General features: G+C 40.9%; 1 protein-coding gene across 4 annotated transcripts in view; it reads left to right on the top strand.

Moving 5' to 3' along the window:
- The window catches only part of stag2b (stromal antigen 2b), a 168,129-nt gene that overhangs the window by 44,142 nt on the left and 103,485 nt on the right, over positions 1 to 20,502 (top strand). For all 4 annotated transcript variants that reach the window (XM_041196235.1, XM_041196236.1, XM_041196237.1 and 1 more), the window contains exon 2: positions 12,449 to 12,600. In XM_041196235.1, the coding sequence (XP_041052169.1) occupies positions 12,557 to 12,600 (44 nt within the window). In that variant the 5' untranslated portion in view covers positions 12,449 to 12,556. The remainder of the gene's footprint in view (positions 1 to 12,448; positions 12,601 to 20,502) is intronic.

Raw genomic sequence — 20,502 nt, 5'->3', positions numbered from 1 at the left:
ATTTCACTTTTGTAGCTGTCTTAGTAACTGATGCATAGTCCAACGCACACATGTGTTATGGCCAGCTTGAAAATAGAAACAGAAGGATATTTTTGTTCGTCGGAGGCAATAAAATGTTTTTTTATCACAATCAAAGAAACAGTTCAAAATCTTCAACAAAAATACATTCCACTGAAAAACAAAACCTCTTAAGAAATACCTATCTGTGGTTCACTCAAAGTTAAGGATGGTATTAGATTAATAGAAGAGGCTTACAATGCTGCAAAAAACAATAGCAAGTCTGAGGATTGGGAAAGTTTTAGAAACCAGCAGAGGGCAACTAAAAGTTGATAAAAATGGAAGACTAGAATATGAGAGTAAACGAGCCAGAAATATAAGAACAGATTTCACGAGCTTTTATAAGTATAAAAAAGGGAAGAGAGTAGCTCATGTAAATGTTGGCTCCTTAGAAGCAGAGACAGCGACTGAAGAAATGATCATGGGGAACGAGGAAATGGCAGAGGCATTAAACAAATACATTGTCTCTCTCTTTACATTAGAAGACAAAAGTTCCATACCAGAAATAGACAGTAACCTAGGGACTAAAAAGTGAAGAAATTAAGGAAATTAAGATCAGCAGAGAAAATGTATTGGCACAATTTAAGGGACTAAAATCTGGCAAATCCATGAGACCTGATGACCTACACCCTGGGGTTCTAAAACAGCTAGCTGCAGAGATAGTGTATGTGCTGTCTATAATTTTCCAAAATTCCTTAGGTTTAGGAACATCCCTTTAGATTGGGAGTTGGCAAATGTTGTCCCACTTTTCAAAGAAGGAGGGAGAGAGAAAACAATGAATTGCAGGCCAATTACCCTAACAGTTGTTGGGAAAATGCTGGAATCTATTATTTGGGAAGTCTTCACAATGCACTTAGAAAAGCTTAGTATAGTTAGAACAAGTCAACATGGTTTTACTAAAGAGAAATTCTGTTTGACAAATTTATTAGAGCTTTTTTGAGGACGTAGCTAGTCCGGTAGATGAAGAGGAACCAGTAGATGTTCTAAACCTGGATTTCCAAAATGCATTTTATAAGGTGCCACACAAAAGGTCAAAAGGCAAGGTATGGGCTCATGGAGTTGGGCTAATATTTTATCACGGATAGAAGACTGGTCAACGGATAGAAAACAAAGATTGAACATAAATGGGATCTTTTCAAGCTGGCAAGCAGTAAATAGTGGAATCCCGCAAGGACCAGTGCTGGGACCTCAGTTATTTACTATCTATATTTACAACTTAGGTGAAGAGACAGAGACATGAATCAAAGTTTGCTGATAGAACCATAGAAAAGTTACAGCACAGAAGGAGGCCATTCGGCCCATCTTGTCCGTGCCAGCCCAAGGACACCCAGGTGCCCTTTCTAATCGCACCATCCTGCACCCGGCCCATAGCCATGCAGCTTACAGCACTTAACGTGCAGATCCAGGTACTTTTTAAAAGAGTTTAGAGTTTCTGCCTCTACCACCAGTGAATTCCAGACACCCACTCCCTCTGCGTAAAAAAAAGTTCCCCCTCATGTCCCCCCTACACCTTCTGCAACTTATCTTGAAAATATGTCCCCTGGTTCTAGAATTCTCCACCAAGGGAAACAAGCTATCAAGCTAGGTGGGAAAGTAAGCTGCAGGGATGACATATACTGCAAAGAGATATAGGCAGATTAAGTGAATGGGCAACAAGATGGCAGCTTGAATATAATGTGGGGAAATGTGAAATTATTCACTTTAGTCAAATGAATTGAAAAGCAGAGTTTTATGAAAAGGTGTGTAACTTTTAAGTGTTGATGTTCTTGTATAAGGAATGTGGAAAGTTAGCATGCAGGTGTATCAAGCAATAGGAACGCTAATAGAATGTTGACCTTTATTGCGAGGGATTGGTGTACAAGAATAAATAAACGTTGCTGTGATTGCACAGGGTTTTAGTGACACCACATCTGGAATATGATATGCAGTTTTGGTCTCCACATTTAAGAAAGGATATATTTGCATTGGAGGTGGTGCAGCGAAGGTTCACTGGATTGGTCCTTGAGCTGAAGAAGTTGTCCTATGATAGGCCAAGTAGAGTTTAGAAGAATGAGAGTCAGTCTCATTAAAATCTACAGAATTCTGAAAAGGCCTGATAGGATAGACGATGAGAGATTGTTTCCGCTGGTCGAGGAATCTAAAACACAGGAGCACTGTCTCAGGATTGGGGGCCAATCATTTAGGACTGAGATGAGAAATTACTTCACTCAAAGGGTTGTGAATCTTTGGAACTCTCCAACTCAGAGGGTTCTGGATGCTCCATCGTAGAATTCATTTAAGGCAGGGATAGACAGATTTTTGGTGTCTTGGCATTTGGGAATATGGGGATTGGGCAGAAAAATGGAGTTGAAGTCCAAGATCAGCCATAATGGTACTGAATGGCTGAGCATGCTCAATGGACCTGCTCCTGTTTCTTGTGTTTGTGTTCTTCAACAAAAAAAAATCACATTTAAAGGATATGTATTAACTCTGATTAGTTCCAAAATTTAGCAAAATTGCAATATGTAGAGAATACTTTTTAAATTCAGAATTTCTGTCACCTTAATAGAAAATTAATTTGTGTTTAGAAAGTACACTATAAATTAAGAACTAGGAGCAGGTGTAGGCATTTCAGCCCCTTGAGCCTGCCCCGCCATTCAATACGATCATGGTTGATCTCAGCTCGGCCTCAACTCCAATTTCCGGCCCTCTGCTCATAACCTTTCAACCCGTTACTAATTTAAAATCTGTCTATCTCCTCCTTAAATTTATTCAGAGTCCCAGCATCCACTAGTGAATTCCACAGATTCACGACCCTTTGAGAAAAGTAATTCCTCCTCATCTCTGATTTAAATCTACCACCCCTTAGCCTAAAACTCTGGCCTCTCGCTCTAGAATGCCCCACAAGGGGAAACATCCACTCCACGTCTACTTTGTCTATCCCCTTTAGCATCTTATATACCTCAATGAGATGATCTCTCATCCTTCTAAACTCTAGTGCATATAGGCCTAAATTGCTCAATCTGTCCTCATAAGACACGCCCTGCATCTCTGGAATCAATCTAGTGAACCGCCTCCAATGCAACTACATCCTTCCTCAAGTAAGGGGACCAAAACTCTGCACAGTACTCCAGATGCAGTCTCACCAATGCCTTGTACAGTTGCAACAACACTTTCTTATTTTTATACCCTCTTCCTTGAGCTAAAATTCCATTTGCCTTCCTTATTACCTACTGTACCTGTATACAAGCTTTCAGCGATTCATGCACGAGGATACCCAGATCTCTCTGCACTGAAGCATTCTGAGGTTTCTCTCCATTTAAATAATAATTGCCTTTTTATTCTTCCGACCAAAATGGATAACCTCACACTTATCCATGTAAATTGACAAAGTACATTTAAAAAATAATAGATACAAAGAGTCTTTTGTAGTATGGTCTCCTTTAAAACATCAAACTGCAACTCCCAGTACAAATTTTATTTATCGCTGCGCTTGTCATGCTGGAAATCATACATAACTCTGACTGAGACCCCTCCCCCACCACTGCATTTGCGAATGGTGCTGAGCATTGTCCCTTATCCTCCTATTTCTGTACTCACTTGTTCGTGGTGCTAGGAGTAATCCCGGGATTACTACATTTGAGGTCCTTCTTGCTAATTTTTGACCTAGCTCCCTAAATTCTGTACGCAGGACTACATCCCCCTTCCTACCTAACTCAATGGTACCAATATGGACTACGACCTCTGGCTGATCACCCTATCCCAGAAGAATGTCCTGCAGCTGCTCTGTGACATCCTCTGTGTCATATGCCCTGCTTTTCATGGATAGCATATGCCAAGGCAATTTTCCACATTGTTGAGTAGATAGCAGTGTTGTAGCTGTACTGGAATAGCTTGGCAAGGGCGCAGCAAGTTCTGGAGCACAAGTCTTCAGCACTATTGCTGGAATGTTGTCAGGTCCCATAACCTTTGCGCTATCCAGTGCCTTCAGCCATTTCTTGATAGTGTGGAGTGAATCGATTTGGCTGAAGATTGGCATCTGTGATGCTGGGGACCTCTGTAGAAGGCTGCGATAGATCATTCACTCAGTACTTCTGGCTGAAGATTGTTGCAAATGCTTCAAGTGATGTGCACTAATGTGCTGGTCTCCCATATTGTTGGGCATGGGGATATTTATGGAGTCACTGCCTCCTGTTAGTTTCGTTATTCATGACTGGATGAGGCAAGACTGCAGAGCTTTGAACTAATCTGTTGGTTGTGGGATCGCTTAGCTCTGCTTCTGCTCTTGGCATGCCCTCTTGCACTCTTCACTGAACCAGGATTGATCCCCTGGCTTAACTGTAATGTCAGAGTGAGGGATATGCTGGACCATGAGCTTACAGGTTGTGGTGAATGCTATTCTGCTGTTGCTGAGGGCCCACAGTGTATAATGGATGCTCATCTTTCTGAGTTGCGAGATCTGTTCTGAATCTATCCTGTTTAGCATAGTGATAGTGCCATGCGTCATGATGGAGGATATGCTCAGTGTGAAGGGATTGAAGTCCCCCCCCCCCAAGTAAATTCTGTGCTCTTGCCACCCTCAGTGCTTCTTTCCATTGGTGTTCAACATGGAGGAGAACTGATTAATCAGCTGAAGGGGTTGTGGGGGGGAGGAGGGGTGTGTGTGGTGTAAGTGGTAACCAGTAGGAGATTTCCTTTTCTATGTTTGACCTGATGCCATGAGACTTCATGGGGTCCAGAGTCAATGTTGAGGACTCCCAGGGCAACTCCCTCTTGACTGTGTACCATTGTACTGTAACCTCTTGTTGGGATTGACATACCCAGGAATGGTGATGGTGCTCTTTGGAACATTGGCTACAAGATATGGTTCCAGGAATATCACTGTGTCAGGCTGTCATTTGACAAGTCTGAGCATAGCTCTTCAAATTTTGTCACAAGCCCCCACATGTTTCTAAGGAGTACTTTGCAGGATTGGTTGTGCATTTGTTGTTTCCTGTGCCTGAGTTGATGCCAGATGATCCATCCATTTTTATTCCTTTGTGCCTTAGCTATAGCAGTTTGGCACAACTGAGTGGCTTGCTGAGCCACTTCAGAGCGCATTTAAGAATCAACCACATTGCTGTGGGAATGGAGTCAAGTGTAGGTCAGACCAACTGAGGATGGCTGATTTCCTTCTCTGAAGGGCATTCATGATAGTTTCATGGTTACCGTTACTGGTACTAGCTTTCAATTCCAGATTTTTATTAATTAACTAGAATTGCTTCCTGGTTCAGGACTTTGAAAACCCTGTTCTAAAACTGAGAATTGATGAAACAGCTTTCCGTCTTCACACTTCCTGTTATCACTTGGGGGGAATAAAGCAGTGTCCCTTTTCCAGCTCCTTGATTCCGCACCCCCTTCACACCACATTTCTCCCCCTTTTCTGGTCCCCTGTAACTCCCCTCCGCACATCCTTTCTAAATAGCGCTGTACTCATGGACCCTTTCAATTTTCCAAAGTCCAGCACTTAACTGTTTCTCCCATCACCTGCCATTGCCTCAGGTACATCACCCCTGATACTCCCAGACCATGCAACTCCGTGAGTTCATCCTCCAAGTACTCCTCCAACCAGCAATCTTTCCAAGACATTATTCATTATAATTCCCAACTTCAGAATCTCCCTTTCTTTGCTCCTTTTCAGTGCAAAACTGCATGATTTTTTCCCCCCAAGTTGTTGATTGTCATACGCATGTGGGTATAAAATTTGTAAAAGGCTTATAATTTTGCTGTATTGTATTGTCAGATGTTTCCATCAAAGTAACTATATCTTCATTTTCACTTCTGAGAGAATATAAAATCATGAATAATCTTTTTAGTGTACATGCCTAGGACAACAAAAGATCTCCACTATTAGGAATTTCATAAGTTATTGTTTTTCAGAGTGATATGCTGCTACTTTGAAACTGCAGAAAGTAACTCGAGTGTTGTTGTAAAAGAAGTTGAGTTCAGTTGCTTTGGTGAGCAAAGATCAGGCAAAGCATGGGTGTCATGAGATTGTTAGCTTGATCCATAATAGCTGGTAGTTTTGACTTCTGATGTGTTAACCAAATTTCAGTAATGTTTTTAAAACTTTGGAGCGTTTATTTTTCTCTAATGACTTGAAAATAATTTTAACACTACCAGACTTTTTAGGTATTAAAAAGTTTTGTTCACAAATTGACAAAATTGTTTATTTGGTGTTATGATCTTGGTGGAGACCAGTTGCATTTAACAAGAAATTTGAACTCACTGGCTGTTAACCAAAAGAATTATGCCACAAGATTTCAAGTTTTAAACGCATACTTTTACTATATGAATTAAACACAGCAGGTGCTACATACAACACTAATACTTAAAACCTGAAAATCCCAACTGACTACTTAGTGTTCCTACTTTTACTTCCACCCGAGTCCCTCTATACTTTACTGGATTTTGAGGGTTCATTTCTGGGACCCCAAATCATGGTATGCCACAGCTCTGTAATTCTCTTTGAATTTCCTCAAGTGTTCCTGCTTTTCCCCGAGATATGAGGAGTCCTTCTTGGCATTCTTCTACTAGCATCCAGCTAGGTGAAGCCCCCCAACTCCCCATCAATGCTTGTGACGTAGCAACTTAAAGGTGTTCACCAGGTTCTCAAATCCAGGGCTTTTCCATTTATCTTGCAGTTAAAAATTCAACTTTCAAACTAAAAGTTGTATTCCTAAAACACATGAATCATAAAATTAGGTATTCATAACAATCGCTACAATTTGCAGCCAGTGTGTAGCCAGCCATGCAAAGCAATGCTAAGCACGATTTCCATTGTACTCTGGTTTTGGTGCTTCTCCCCTTTGGGGAAAGAGAGAACATGTCAGGTTTCCTGCTATTGTTGTCGTCCAATTTTTTTTTGGTACAAATTGCATTTTAGTTTTGCATGAGGATGGGATAAGATGGAGATTCATTCTCCAGGCTGATGTGTTAGCATTGACCATTTTAATTAGGGTGGTCTGTGACAGTAGAAAATTCCATTGATTTATGTTTGACAGCACTCTCCCCCAGACTGAGAGAATTAGATGACTCTTACAGTGCTGTGGATTCTGTTGGGAGATTTCCAAATGCGACCCTTATCTGCTGCACCTCCAGGATAAATGTAATTTAGGAATATTTCCCTATCCCAACTGTTGACCTGCTCTGGCTGGTCATAATCTCCCTTCTGCCCTTTACTCCAGGCTCCCTCCTCCTAGGAATTGCGTGCATTGCAAATTGAACTATGTTAGGTTAATTTGCTTAATATATACCAAGTAGACTGACTGGGTGGGTATAACATTAGAGGAAATCAAAAAACATATTAGGACATTTAAGATAGAAATGGTGGAGATGGTGTTTAGTCCAACTTAGAGGGATAAATCCTCCAAACTGAAAGGTGTGATAACCTTCAGAAAAGAGAAGGTTATCATAAGGTTATCATGGAAATCATAAATGGTGCTAGGGCTGACTTAATAGAGGTTCTTGAAATTGTAAAGGAGTAGAGATGTTTCCACTTGTGGGGAAGAAGCAAGATGGTCACTAATATATCCAATAAGGAATCCTGGAGAACCTTCTTTACCAAGAGAGTGATTAGAATATGGAACTTTGTACCAAATGACATAGCTGAAGGGAATGGCATCGATGCATTAAAGGGAAAGTTATGTTAACACAAGGGAGAAGGACATACGAAGGATATGCTGATGGGACTCAAAGGAGGGAGGGAGAAGGCTTGTGTAAAGCGTAGAGCAGTTGGGCTGGCTGACTTATTTTTGTGCTGTGAATTCTATGTAAACTTTGCCTTGGTGTAGTCAGTGGCTAAGAATTCCCTTCAAGCTGCTCTGCCATAATTTTGCCAGAAACGTGGCGGTATTTAAAATGTACAAAAAGGTTGTGGCTAACGGTCTTGAAGGTGTGCAATTTTTAAAATAATTCCTTTTAATTTGAAGTGCTGTAATTGCACTAATCAAATTGAATTTATACAGGTTTTTTTCTGGAATTGTTTGAAACATCATACAAAATTTGATATCTGTAATGGTCATAGATATTGAACATTATAGTTATCTCTGAAGCCCAAAAATCAGTTATGGATATAACTGCTATAAAGTAGAATATGAGTAATCTTGTCGTTAGTTTCAAAGAAATATTTAAAGAATACTTGACTGGCTGATCCATATCATTATGTTTGAAACTTGTACATTTAGAGTTTCCAATTTGATATAACTATGAAGTGGGTGCAAGTTGAGCATGATATTGGATCTTGGGTATGTTTTGTAACTTGTACAAATAAATTTTAAAAACATTAGTGTTTATGTTCTTTTAGAATACAATGTACAGCAGTTACAGTGGTATTAATGGTGCTTGCATTTGTTATGTGTTGCTGAATAGTTCTGCATTTTACTCTATGACTCTAATCTTATTTTGCTCTAAATCTGTTTTTGGTTATTGCTATATTCCCACCTCCCCCACCCCCCCAAAAAGTGCTTTATTTTAGGATTCAGTATATCTATACTTGTTACAACATGTGTAACTGACATTCTGTGAACTTTCTGTTCAAGAGATGCTTTGGAGAATGAAATATGTCACTTTAAGAACCCAGTTTCTGCATAAAGCTAGTTTAGGTACAGGGTATCCCTCTTGCTTTCAGTTTGGCATTTTAATTTCTCATGCTGTCTAACCTCGTGACTATTGAATGATACTGCCAGTGTAGTGGGATACAGTTCCATTTCTTGCTCTATGGGTTGGCATTCACTGAGAATTTGACTGGAGTATCCATGGACTAATTGAGTATGTTTTACTGAGGCCCTTGCAGAAAGGAGGTCTTCATTGTAATTATTCATTTAAACTGGATATGAGCAGAGGTTGTTAAGGTAAAACTCTAAATTATTAGTGAAGTTAAAAATTAAAGAAGCTTCCACTTTTCAATAAAATTATTTCTTTACACTGTTGGTTTAAATTTGTAGTGGGCCTCTGAAAAACAATTAGTAGTAACTGCTTCAATTTCCTTTTTTAACTTACTGTAAAACTATGTTGGGAATCAGATTTTATTACTAGCACCAATTTTATTTCCTAAGTACCAAAGAATTGCAGTAGTTTTTACATCATCCGGAGTCCTTCATCTGTAGGGGGATATGGTGGTACAGTAATAATGTCACTGGACTAGTAATCTGGAGGCCCAGGCTAATGCTGTGGGAACATGGATTCAAACCCCACCATGGCAACTAGTGGAATTTACTTTCAATTAATAAATCTGGAATATGAAGCTAGTTCCAGTAAGGCTGACCATGAAGCTATCATCAATTGTCCCATCTGGTTTACTTATACCCTTTAGGAAAGGAAATCTGCTATCCTTACCTGGTCTAGCTTGCATGTGATTCCAGTCCCACAGCAATGTGGTTTACTCTTAACAGCCTTCAGCAATGGCCTAGTAAACCACTTAGTTCAAAGGCAATTAGGGATGGGCAATAAATGCTGGCCTTGCCAGTGATGCCCACCACCATTAAATATCTTAGGGAGCAAAAGAGGTCCTAGGTTGGTGCGAAGCAGCATAAATACAGTATTTGTTGAAGTTGCTTGGATTTGGCATTTTTCCCCGTTGTGGTTCTGTGAACTTGGAGCATTTTTTCCACATTCAAGGTATGAATGTTGAGTCAGTCCAGAAAGGCTAATTATCCTTACTTATATTTTGCATTGGTATAAATTGCAACTGTTATAAATCGTATAAATTTAACTTCTGAAATGGCTTAATGAACATTTAAAAATAAAAAGTGGAGATACTGATTTCCGACCTTTATTTCCATAGGCAGTTGACGGTTGGCTATCTGAAGAGCAGGTAGTATAGCTCTGCAGTTGTGCTCCCACTTTCTCATAAATGGTACTAGTGCCATCAATATAAATGCACTATTACTTGTTTAAAACATACATGGAATAATCCTGATACAAAATATGACTGTTGTATTTGTAGAAAGCTGTAATGTGTGTATTGTTTACTATTTTACCATTTCATTGACCTGATTCGATGTATTTGGCTTTTCATCTAATTGGTGGAAATTGTGCTTCGTGTCCCTATTACTCCTGTAACGATTTAGCCATGGGAACCCCATCAGTTGCAGGGCCAGGGCCTTCAATGACTTGCTGCACTAAAAGCTCTTGTTTTACTGATCCTGCTTCTTCTTGCCATCATTCTTCACCTGCTGGTCTTGCTCCTCATAACCTTTCTTAACTGTACAATTTTTTTGATGGACGGCACCATCATTGCTGCAGAAGCTGCTACTATGTTTGGATTTGCCTGATCTGTGTTCTCTGTTCAAGTCTCAGACTTGCTTGTTCCCTCCTAACCTATTGTACTTTGATTCTAGCAGCAACTTGAATCCTGACTGCTGGTACTCCTGATCCTGTTGGCCTTGTACCTACCCCCATGTTCCAGAGCCAGGAAAATGTAAATAGGCTTTTAAGCAGGGAAATCAATGTGTGGCTATACCTGGAACATTTGTGCAAAGCCTATTCAAGACAAGAGGGGAGGCAGAGCACTCCGAGTCAGCCTAACAGTCCAGAGAGACCTTTGAGCACCTGATTTGTACTGAGACTGATGCACAGAAACATGCTTTTTTCCATTGGAAGTTTCTTAAATGAAAACCCCAAAAGCCAGGAAGTAGCTTTTTTAACATTTGAAGTTCGATGGATTTAACAGATTATCTTTGCTGGTTTCTACACATTTGTATCAAAGGGATGAATTTGTCAGTTATCTACCCTTATGAGGGTTGTTTTATATCTGCAACTTGTGCCTGTGTTTCTCTCTCCCCTAATTCTTGCTTCATCCCCCCCCCTCTCTTGCACCCCACACCCCCTCCCACCCACCAGAGCACACTCATATATGCAGGTAAAAATTTAACAATTGGTCATTTTTGCCAGTCTCTGACCATCCCACTCTGTCTTCATATACTGTATTACTTCCTGCTGTTATTTTCCAAAGATGCTGAACCTAATCGACATCTCATTCAAGACTCTTGGTTTTTCTTTTAGAGAAAGCATCATTTCACTGTTCAGTTTGTGTCCTTTGGGCTGTCGTCATGGTTTGTCTGTTTGAGTTGGCCTGGTGGATGGCTACCCCATTGCCAGTGATCTGTTCTGTTGGCACTCATTCTCAGTCTCCTTCTTTGCCATAGTTGCCAACTGGAACTGGAACTCCTCTTTCAGACTAGACCTCATGCTCTTTCCTTGCCATGTGGTGTACCCCTGCAACTAGAACTTCCTCCTCTCTAATAGCTGTTAATGCTATGGATGGCTGCCTCAACAGTGGTTGGACAGGACAAGTTTAGTTGGGGGAAGCAAGGCTGATGAGAGCCAATGCAACAAAGGATCCTGAGAGATGGTAGCCATGAGGAATTTTCAGTGGAGCAGCTGTTTGAGCACGGTGATGCTCGGGCCCCAGGTCAATTATTTACAAGTTGTTTTTTCCCATTCTGATGAGCATTTAAATATTCTTTAGACTTGAACTCATCCCACTTCCTTACCCCATTCCCCTCCCCCGCCTTTTGTTCTTGCTTTCCTTCCTTTCTCCTTCTATCACTTGTTCTTCCCCTTTTAACATTCCTGCCCTTTCCTTCCCCTTCTTCAGCTGTCCATCACCCCCATTGTTTCCTCCCTGCCTGTTATTCTTTGACTCCCTCCCCCTCCACCCCCTCATGCTTTGTATTTATCCTTTGGCCTTCAATCTTTCTCCTTCATACTCTACCCCCTCCTTTGGTCACACTCCCATGACTTCTGCAGCTACATTTTCCCATCTCTGAGAATGTTCCTTAAAGACTGCCCTGGCACTGAAATCTTCTTTCTTAGGTGGCTGCCCATGTGGAAATTTCTTACATCTGCATTTCTCAGGGGATCCACCAATTGCCAAAATAATATTGGATATGGGGTTCGTGGATTACACAATCCAGCTAGCCTTTTACAATTTTTATTGAAGATTTTAAAAAAAAGTTTTTGACTCGTCTTCATCCTCTTCAAAGTGTTGCTAGCTACCGGAGGACTGTTTCAAATTCAAATGGTCATTCCTTCATTATTTTCCTGGACACTTAGTGTTGGCAATCTATAAACAGTAGGCTGTTTCAATTCTGTTATCACTCAGTCACACTTTTCAGCCAATGTTGCCCTAATTTCTCAACGGTGGCGAAACTTGGCTAATTTCTTCCCTGCTCCCATGTGCCAAGTGCACGAAGACCCATTTTTGCTTCCTAATTTCTACCAGCCAGCATTGGACTGGGAATCAAACCTGGAGCTTCTGATCTGGCTGACTGCGTGCTACACTAGATGAACTATCAATGTAAACTATAAATGTGAAGAGACTATAGGGGAGGAAGTCAAAAGATTCAGTTTTATGTTTTCTTCCTTTCAGGTTTTGCGTTCTGTGACTAGAAGTGACTAGGTTGGAACTGAACACACTGCTGTTGTGAAGTGGGGAGGACAAATAAAATTTATTTTTGTCACGGAAGATGTGTAGGAGATGATAGCTGAACCTGAAATACCCACAGAATTTCATCTCCCTCAGTAAGTTATTTCAGTTATTCAGCCACACAATGTTTTCCATAATGAAAACTGCTAGTCTTGCATGTTTCCCAACTTTGTACAATTAATGTTTTTCCTTCCTTTCCTGAAGCTAGTGATTTGGGCTGGGGGTATGGTTCAGTGGGCCAGTAGCCCACTCAAGAAACTATTCATCGTATGTTAGCCCAAACAGTGAATTTCAGCAGACTGCTGGACTATGGAAGAAATCACCGCGAAACCCAATCCTGTACTTAGCACACTGAACCCTGGTTTATTCGATTTCCCCACTTCAATACCAAGTTATGGAGGCTAATGGACTGTAGTACCACATCACTTGGGGCATTTACTAATGTTCAGCACGATTCAACAGAATTTTCAGATTTGGAGTACACTTCCTTTGATTTATATTTTCATGTCTTGAATCAGGTGATCCTTGTTGGCTCGATATTTGGAATCTTGAATTTCAACATTTTATTTTTCTACACCTTTGTAATGTTTCTTAGATATCCCATTTGTAATTATTTAAGCCAATATGCCTTAAAAAGGTTGGCCCATTCATTCACCCTTAATTTCTCCAGAGCAATCTGGTCTGACCTGTAGAAATAGAAATTCATCAGATTTCTTAGTGTAATGTGGCTTTTCTTGGACCTCTTCCTAAATTTGCTTTTACCTTAATCTCATTGACTAGAGGTCCTTACGTTGATCTTTTTCCCTGGCCTACATGCATTCAGACCAATTATTTTTAATTCATTGGTTTGAATGAAGTGCTGGCCTCTTTGTGCTGCAAACAGGCAGGAATTTGGCACTTTTTTGTTCTGTGATGAACTCCTCGGCTATCCCCAGTAGAGACTCCAGATTCGTCCATCTTCTATTCCTGCTAGGCAAGTCATCTTCAGTGCTATGGCTTCACTCTGAATCCATGTATCCTTACTAAACCAAGTTAACTTGCAAAATATGGTAGCTTGATAGTTTTGATCCAGTGGGTGCACAAGGAGAAAAAATTAGTTTTTCCTCTTAGTTTTGCAATTATCTGCTGACGGGTGTCTTGTTCAAGAATATGAACTCTTTGCTGTCCAGCATAGCATGTCTTCTGCTTTCTATTCAAGCCTCTGTTGTTTCATTTATTAATTAAGAGCAATGCTTCCAAGAATTGGACACAGCATTCCAGCTGTGGAGTCTGGGCTGCACACGAGCAACTCAAGGTTACTTTAACAGCATCTGGCTCCCCTGTGAATTCTGTCACCAAGAAAAAACAAGTAATGCTGTTGTGACCCACTGCAAGTCACGCACCAACCATCCTGACTTTGATATTCATCATTGTTTCTTTATTGTTGCTTGGTTTATGTCCTGAAATTACTTCCTTTACACCATGATGGGAGAACTGTCATCACTAAAGATTGCAATGGTTGAAGAGAAAGTTCACCAAGACTTTGTCAGGGCATCTAAGGGTGAGCAAGAATTACAGCCTAGCCTACGTCAGCCACATTCTGAGATCAAATTAAAAAGATATTATCCAAGTATATGATGAACGTACTTGGACATACCTGGTATGCTGCAACTTTGCTGACAGTTGGCTGCTCCTTGTCTGCACCGGCCACCTTCAAAGACTTGTGACGAGGAACTGAATATTAACAAAATGCCAAGAACTGTAAATTCAGACTCTGGGAAATATTACAGAAATGCTACACGTGGGGAAGAGGAGAAGAAATTTAGCTGTAAAAGATTATTTCAATACAATAGCAAATATGAGTACTATCAAAAAAAAGTGCAAACATTAAAACTGAGCATGCACAAGACATACTCAAGTATTCTAAAGTATAACTTTCTCAAAGCTTCACAAGGGAGACATGAACAATATTATCCTCTTAAAAAGAGAACAAAAGCAAAATTAATCACTTCACTATTAATGGGATAGGTATCCAGACAAATTGCAAGAACTCAAATATAATAAATATTTGGGTTTGATGGAACTTATCTTGAGTATCAGAGATGAGAGAGCACCTTAGTGAGGAAATGGGCATCATCGAATTGGTGAACATGGGAGAAAATAGAGTGGAAACAGGATAATTTGATGTCCTTCTTCAAAAACATTTCATTGAGCACACATAAGAACAAATTCAACCTCATGTAAAATTCTTCTGTGTAACAGCCACCTAGGAAACATAGGGACATCTGGCTTTATAAGGAGAAGATCCTGCTTGATCAGCCACCTTGAATTTTTTCAGGATGTGATAACCCAAGTGGACTGTGGTAGACCTTATGATGCTGTGTAAAATTTCTCACAGGCTATTACTTATTGTCAAAGATAAGGGGATTCAAATTAAAACTTGGGTAAGGACAAGAAACTGATTCATGACTGAAAAAGTGGGAGGTACTTGTAAGAGGAATCATATCAGTTAAATCATGCCCGACAAATCCATTAGGTTTGTTTTGAGCATGTAACTAACAGGGCAGATAAAGGGGAGGTGGTCAATGTCCAAAAAGCATTCAGCAAGTTGCCACATAAAATGTCATTACACATGATAAGGTCTCATAGGGTTGGGGGTAATGGATAGAAAATTAATGGGTAGAAAACAGAACAGGGATAAACAGCATTTTCAAGTGGTGGTCAGTAACTGATGTTGTGCCTCAAGATCAGTACAATCTATATTAATAGCTTAGATGAAGGTACCAAAAGTAACACATCCAAGTTAATTGACAATACAAAGCTAGGTGAAACCGTAGGCTGCAAGGAAGGCGTAAAGACTGCATAGATAGGTTAATTAATTGGGCAATAATTTGGCAAGTTGAGCATAATATGGGGAAAAGGTTATTTGCTTTGGTGGGAAGAATAGGGGAAAAAAAACAATGTTTCTTAAATGGCGAGAAACTTTTAAATGTTGACGTGCAGAGAGCTTTGGGTATCCTTGTACAAGAAACACAGAAAACTGCAAGCAAATGCACCAAGTGATTAGGAAGTCAAATGGCATGTTGAGCTTTTGCAAGAAATTTGTGTGCATTAGTAAGATAGCCTTGCTACAACTGTACAGGGCTTTGGTGAGACCATACTTGGAATAATCTGCACTTTTTTGTTCTTATTAAAGGAAGGGTATACTTAATCTTGGAGGCAGCGAACAAAGGTTCACCAGATTGACATGTGGGATAAGAGGATTCCCCTATGATGAGAAGCTGAGTAGAATCGGCCTCTACTTTCTGGAGTTCAGAAGAATGGTGTGCGCATTGAATCATTTAACATTGAGGAGGCTTAGTGGGACAGATGCTGAGTTTCCTCTGACTGGAGAGTTGAGAACTAGAGGCCATAGTCTCAGGTTAAGGGGTCTCCTATTTAAGACTGAGATGAGAAATTTCTTCACTCAGAGGGTTATGAATCTTTGGAATTGTTTGTCCCAGAGTAGATACTCAGTAATTGAGTAAATTCAAGGTTAAGAGATTTTTTGCTCTGGAGGGGCGTTGTAAGATTTGGAATTTGGACAGGTAGATTGACTTGAGCTCAAAATCAGTTGTGATCTTATGAATGATAGAGCAGGCATTAAGGGTTCCATGCGCTTTTCCTGCTCATATTTCTTATATTCAGAGAGAATTAGAGTCGAGTGCCCCAGGCCTTGGTCCTGGGATCGCTATTCTTTTGAATTTGTACAATGACTTGGATTCAAAAACAATGCAAAAATGGTTTGATTTGTGTACTCTTGTCAAATATGGAGGAACAATGGAATTGAAGGATGCTGCTCAGTATCTATAAAATGAGGAAAACAAAATATGTGAGTGGGGCAATGTACGATGAAATTTAATGCAGAGCAGTATAAAGTGCTGCATTTAAGAAGGAAAAACGGATGCATGCATACTTTGAGTTTGTTGAAATAGTTCAGGGTGAGGCTGGAAAAGACTAAAGACTTGATGGGTACAACGCTCAGTATATCCAATAAATTCATATCAACAAGGCCAACAAAATTTAGAATAATGTCGCTGAAACAGTGGAATACAAGTCCTGAGAAAGTCTGAGCAAGTTGAGTAAACTTTAGAGTATCTTTTCAAAGTGCTTCTGGAATATGTCTAATATTGGTTGCTGAGAAATGAGGGAATCACTGACTACTGGAAGCATTGCAGTGAAATTCCATGGGGCTGATCTGGAATGTTAGGGATCAAAGTAATGAAGGCTGGAGAAGCTTCAGCTTTGCAGCTGGTAAGGAGTCATCTGAGGAAATGATCATATGGAAATCTGCAAGATGAGTAAACCATATAGCACAGGTTACTTAGAGTGCAAGAATATGATGAGGGGACACAGCCAGTAAAATGTAAAACTAAGACTGATAAATAGGAAGTTCTACACGTGGAGTGACTAACATTTGGAATAGACTTTCAGACAGATTGGTTGAGGTTCTTCCACTGAATTCATTTCTGAAGCAATTAAATGTAGCAGTGGTGCTAGTGCAGGATCTTATTGGATGGATAAATTATGTTGCATCAAAAATTCTTCCTGTAAGGACCATGTGCATTAAAGCTACTTCTGTGGAAATCAATGCTGTTAATAGGTGCATAGACCAAAATCCTGACAACTGGCACTATCTGAAATATAAGTGTTACTTGATGAAAGCAGTTCTGGGCCATGTTCATTGTTTGCACACATTGAGTAAACCTTGCTCTGCAATTTGATATATTTCCTAAATCAGATGATCATACTTCCCATACCGATGCCAATGAAGCAAAGTATTCTGTCTTAATCAGTTATGTTCTTCTTCTGCATTGTCATTGTATAAAATATCTGGCATTATTGTTGATGAAGTGAGACAAGCAATTGTGAGAACATAGTACGATCAGCAGGCAAAATGCTTCAAAGAATAACGAAGTTCGGTAATAAAATAAAAGCGCAACAATGAGATTCATTGATACCTGGTCCTGGAATTTATCCTATTTCTGCTGTGGTCAACTTTGGATCCAGCTTATTTGCCTGCTTCATGTGGCTGCATGAAATAGTAAGCCCTGGGTGGCTTCTAACTTCTCAAGTGAGCTGTGCCCCGAAAAAGAACACAACTTTGATTTCTTTCAAGTACCGAAAATATTGTACTTGTTGTTTGTTGCAGCTTTTGCAATTATGTATGGTTTCTAAAGCAGTATGCACTCAATCCTCTCTTGTCTGCTTGTATTATTGAACAGCACATCAATAGACCTATGCCATTGAATGTATATTCCAAGTATAAGAACATAACACAAGAAAAAGGAGTAGGAGTAGGCCATTTGGCCCTTCAAGCTGCTCACTATTCATGGTTGACCTGATAGTGGCCTTAACTCCACTTTCATACCTGCAACGTCCCCCCACCCCAAATAACTCCTGCCTCTGTTGTAGATCAAAAATCTGCTGCAGCGTGGAATATATTCAGTGACCTAGTCTCCACTGCTCTCTGGAATAGAGAATTCCAAAGATTAATGATCCTCTGAGACAAGAAATTCCTTCTCATTTCCATCTTGAATGGGAGACCGCTTATTTTGCAACTGTGCCCCCTGGCAGTTTTACATTCCCCCATGAAGGGGGAATCTCCCATGTCAAGCCGCCTCAGAATCTGATGTTTCAATATGTTCACCACTCATTTCTCTAAACTCCAGTGAATGTTGGCCCAACCTGCTCATCAGGGGGAAAACTCTCTGCTGGTTGGAGTCATAGCTAGCACAAATAAGTTCGCGGAAGACACGAAAATTGGTGGGGTGGTAAATTGTGAGGAAGATAGCCTAAGATTACAGGAGGATGGAGACAGGCTGGTCAGATGGGTTGATCAGTGGCAAATGGAATTTAATCCGGCTAAATGTGAGGTGATGCGCTTGGGCAAGACAAACAAGGCATGGTTATAATGATGAATGGTAGGACCCTGGGAAGTACCGAGGATCAGAGGGACCTTGGTGTACATGTCCACTGGTCCCTGAAGGTAGCGGGATAGGTAGATGAGATGGTTAAGAAGGCATATGGGATACTTGTCTATATTAGCCGAGGCATAGAATGTAAGAGCAGGGAAGTTATGCTGGAACTGTATAAAACACTGGTTAGGCCACAGCTAGAGTGTTGCGTGCAGTTCTGGAATCCACATTATTGGAAGGATGTGATTGCACTAGAGAGAGTGCAGAGGAGATTTACCAGGATGTTGCCTGGACTGGAGAGTTTTAATTATGTGGAGAGATTGGATAGACTGGGGTTATTTTCCCTGGAGCAGAGGAGATTGAGGGGGAACCTGATTGAGGTGTATAAAATGATATGGGGCATAGATGGGATAGACAGGAAGGAACGTTTCCCCTTGGCGGAGGGATCAATAACCAGGGGGCATAAATTTAAGGTAAGGGGCAGGAGGTTTAGAGGGGATGTGAGGAAGAATTTTTTTACCCAGAGGGTGATGGGAATCCCAAACTCATTGCCTGAAAGGTTGGTAGAGGCAGAAACCCTCATAACATTTAAGAAGTATTTGGATGTGCACTTGGCATACAAGGCTATGGGCCTTGTGCTGGAAAATGGGTTTAGAATAGTTAGGTACTTGTTTGACCAGTGCAGACTTGATGGGCCGAAGGGCCTTTTTCTGCGCTGTGGACCTCTATGACTGTAAAGGAAGATGGTTGGAGGTCATTCATCTCAGCTCCAGGACATCACTGCAGGAGTTGGTCAGGGTAGTGTCCTCAGCCCAACCATCTTAAGCTGCTTCATCAATGACCTTCCTTCCATTATAAGGTCAGAAGTGGGAATGTTCGTCGGTGATCGCACAATGTTCAGCACCATTCGCGACTCCTCAGATGTTGAAGCAGTCCATGTCCAAATGCCGCAAGACCTGGACAATATCCAGGCTTGGGCTGACAAGTGGCAAGTAGCGTTCGTGCCACTCAAGTGTCAGGCAATGGCCATCTCCAACAAGAGAGAATCCAACCATTGCCCCTTGCTGTTCAATGGCATTATCATCACTAAATCCCCACTGTCAACATCCTGGGAGTTACCGTTGACCAGAAACTGAACTGGACTAGCCATATAAATACTATGGCTCCAAGAGCAGGTTGGAGACTAGGAATCGTGTGACGAGTAACCCACCCCCTGACTCCACAATGCACCATCTACAAGGTACAAGTCAGCCATGTGATCGAATACTCCCCACTTGCCTGGATGAGTACAGCTCCCACAACACTCGAGAATTGACACAGTCCAGGACAAAGCAGTCCACTTGATTGGCACCGCATCCACAAACATTCACTCCCTCCACCACCGACGCACGGTAGCAGCAGTGTGTACCATCTACAAGATGCAGTGCAAGAATTCACCAAGGCTCCTTCGACAGCACCTTCCAAACCCATGACAACTACCATCTAGAAGGACAAGGGCAGCAGATAGATGGGAGCACCACCACCTGCAACTTCCCCTCCAAATCACTCACCATCCTGACTTGGAAATATATTGCTGTTCCTCCACTGTCGCTGGGTCAAAATCCTGGAACTCCCTTTCTAACTGCACTGTGGGTGTATCTGCACCACATGGACTGCAGGGTTTAAGAAGGAGCCTCACCACCACCTTCTCAAGGGCATCTAGGGATGGTCAATAAATGCTGGCTTAGCCAGCAAAGCCCACATCACATGAATTAATTTAAAAAAAAAAATCCTTTCCTCATGAGATAAACCCTTCATTCCAGGAGTCAATCTAGTGAACCTTCTCTGAACTGCTCCCAATGCAAGTATATCCCTCAAATAAGGAGACCAAAACTGTATGCAGTACTCTAGATGTGTTCTCACCAATACCCTGTACAGTTGTGGCAAGGCTTTCCTATTCATCCCTCTTGCAATAAAGACCAACAGCTACCTGCATGGAATCCCTCTGTACTGCAGAATTCTGCAATCTCCATTTAAATAACATTCTCCTTATCTATCTTTCCTGTTTGAAGTGGACAACCT

This window comes from Carcharodon carcharias, chromosome 9 (assembly GCF_017639515.1).
Source record: "Carcharodon carcharias isolate sCarCar2 chromosome 9, sCarCar2.pri, whole genome shotgun sequence".
Taxonomy (NCBI): domain Eukaryota; kingdom Metazoa; phylum Chordata; class Chondrichthyes; order Lamniformes; family Lamnidae; genus Carcharodon; species Carcharodon carcharias.
The sequence above is the reverse complement of the archived record's forward strand: the minus strand, read 5'-3'. Positions and strand labels throughout refer to the sequence as shown.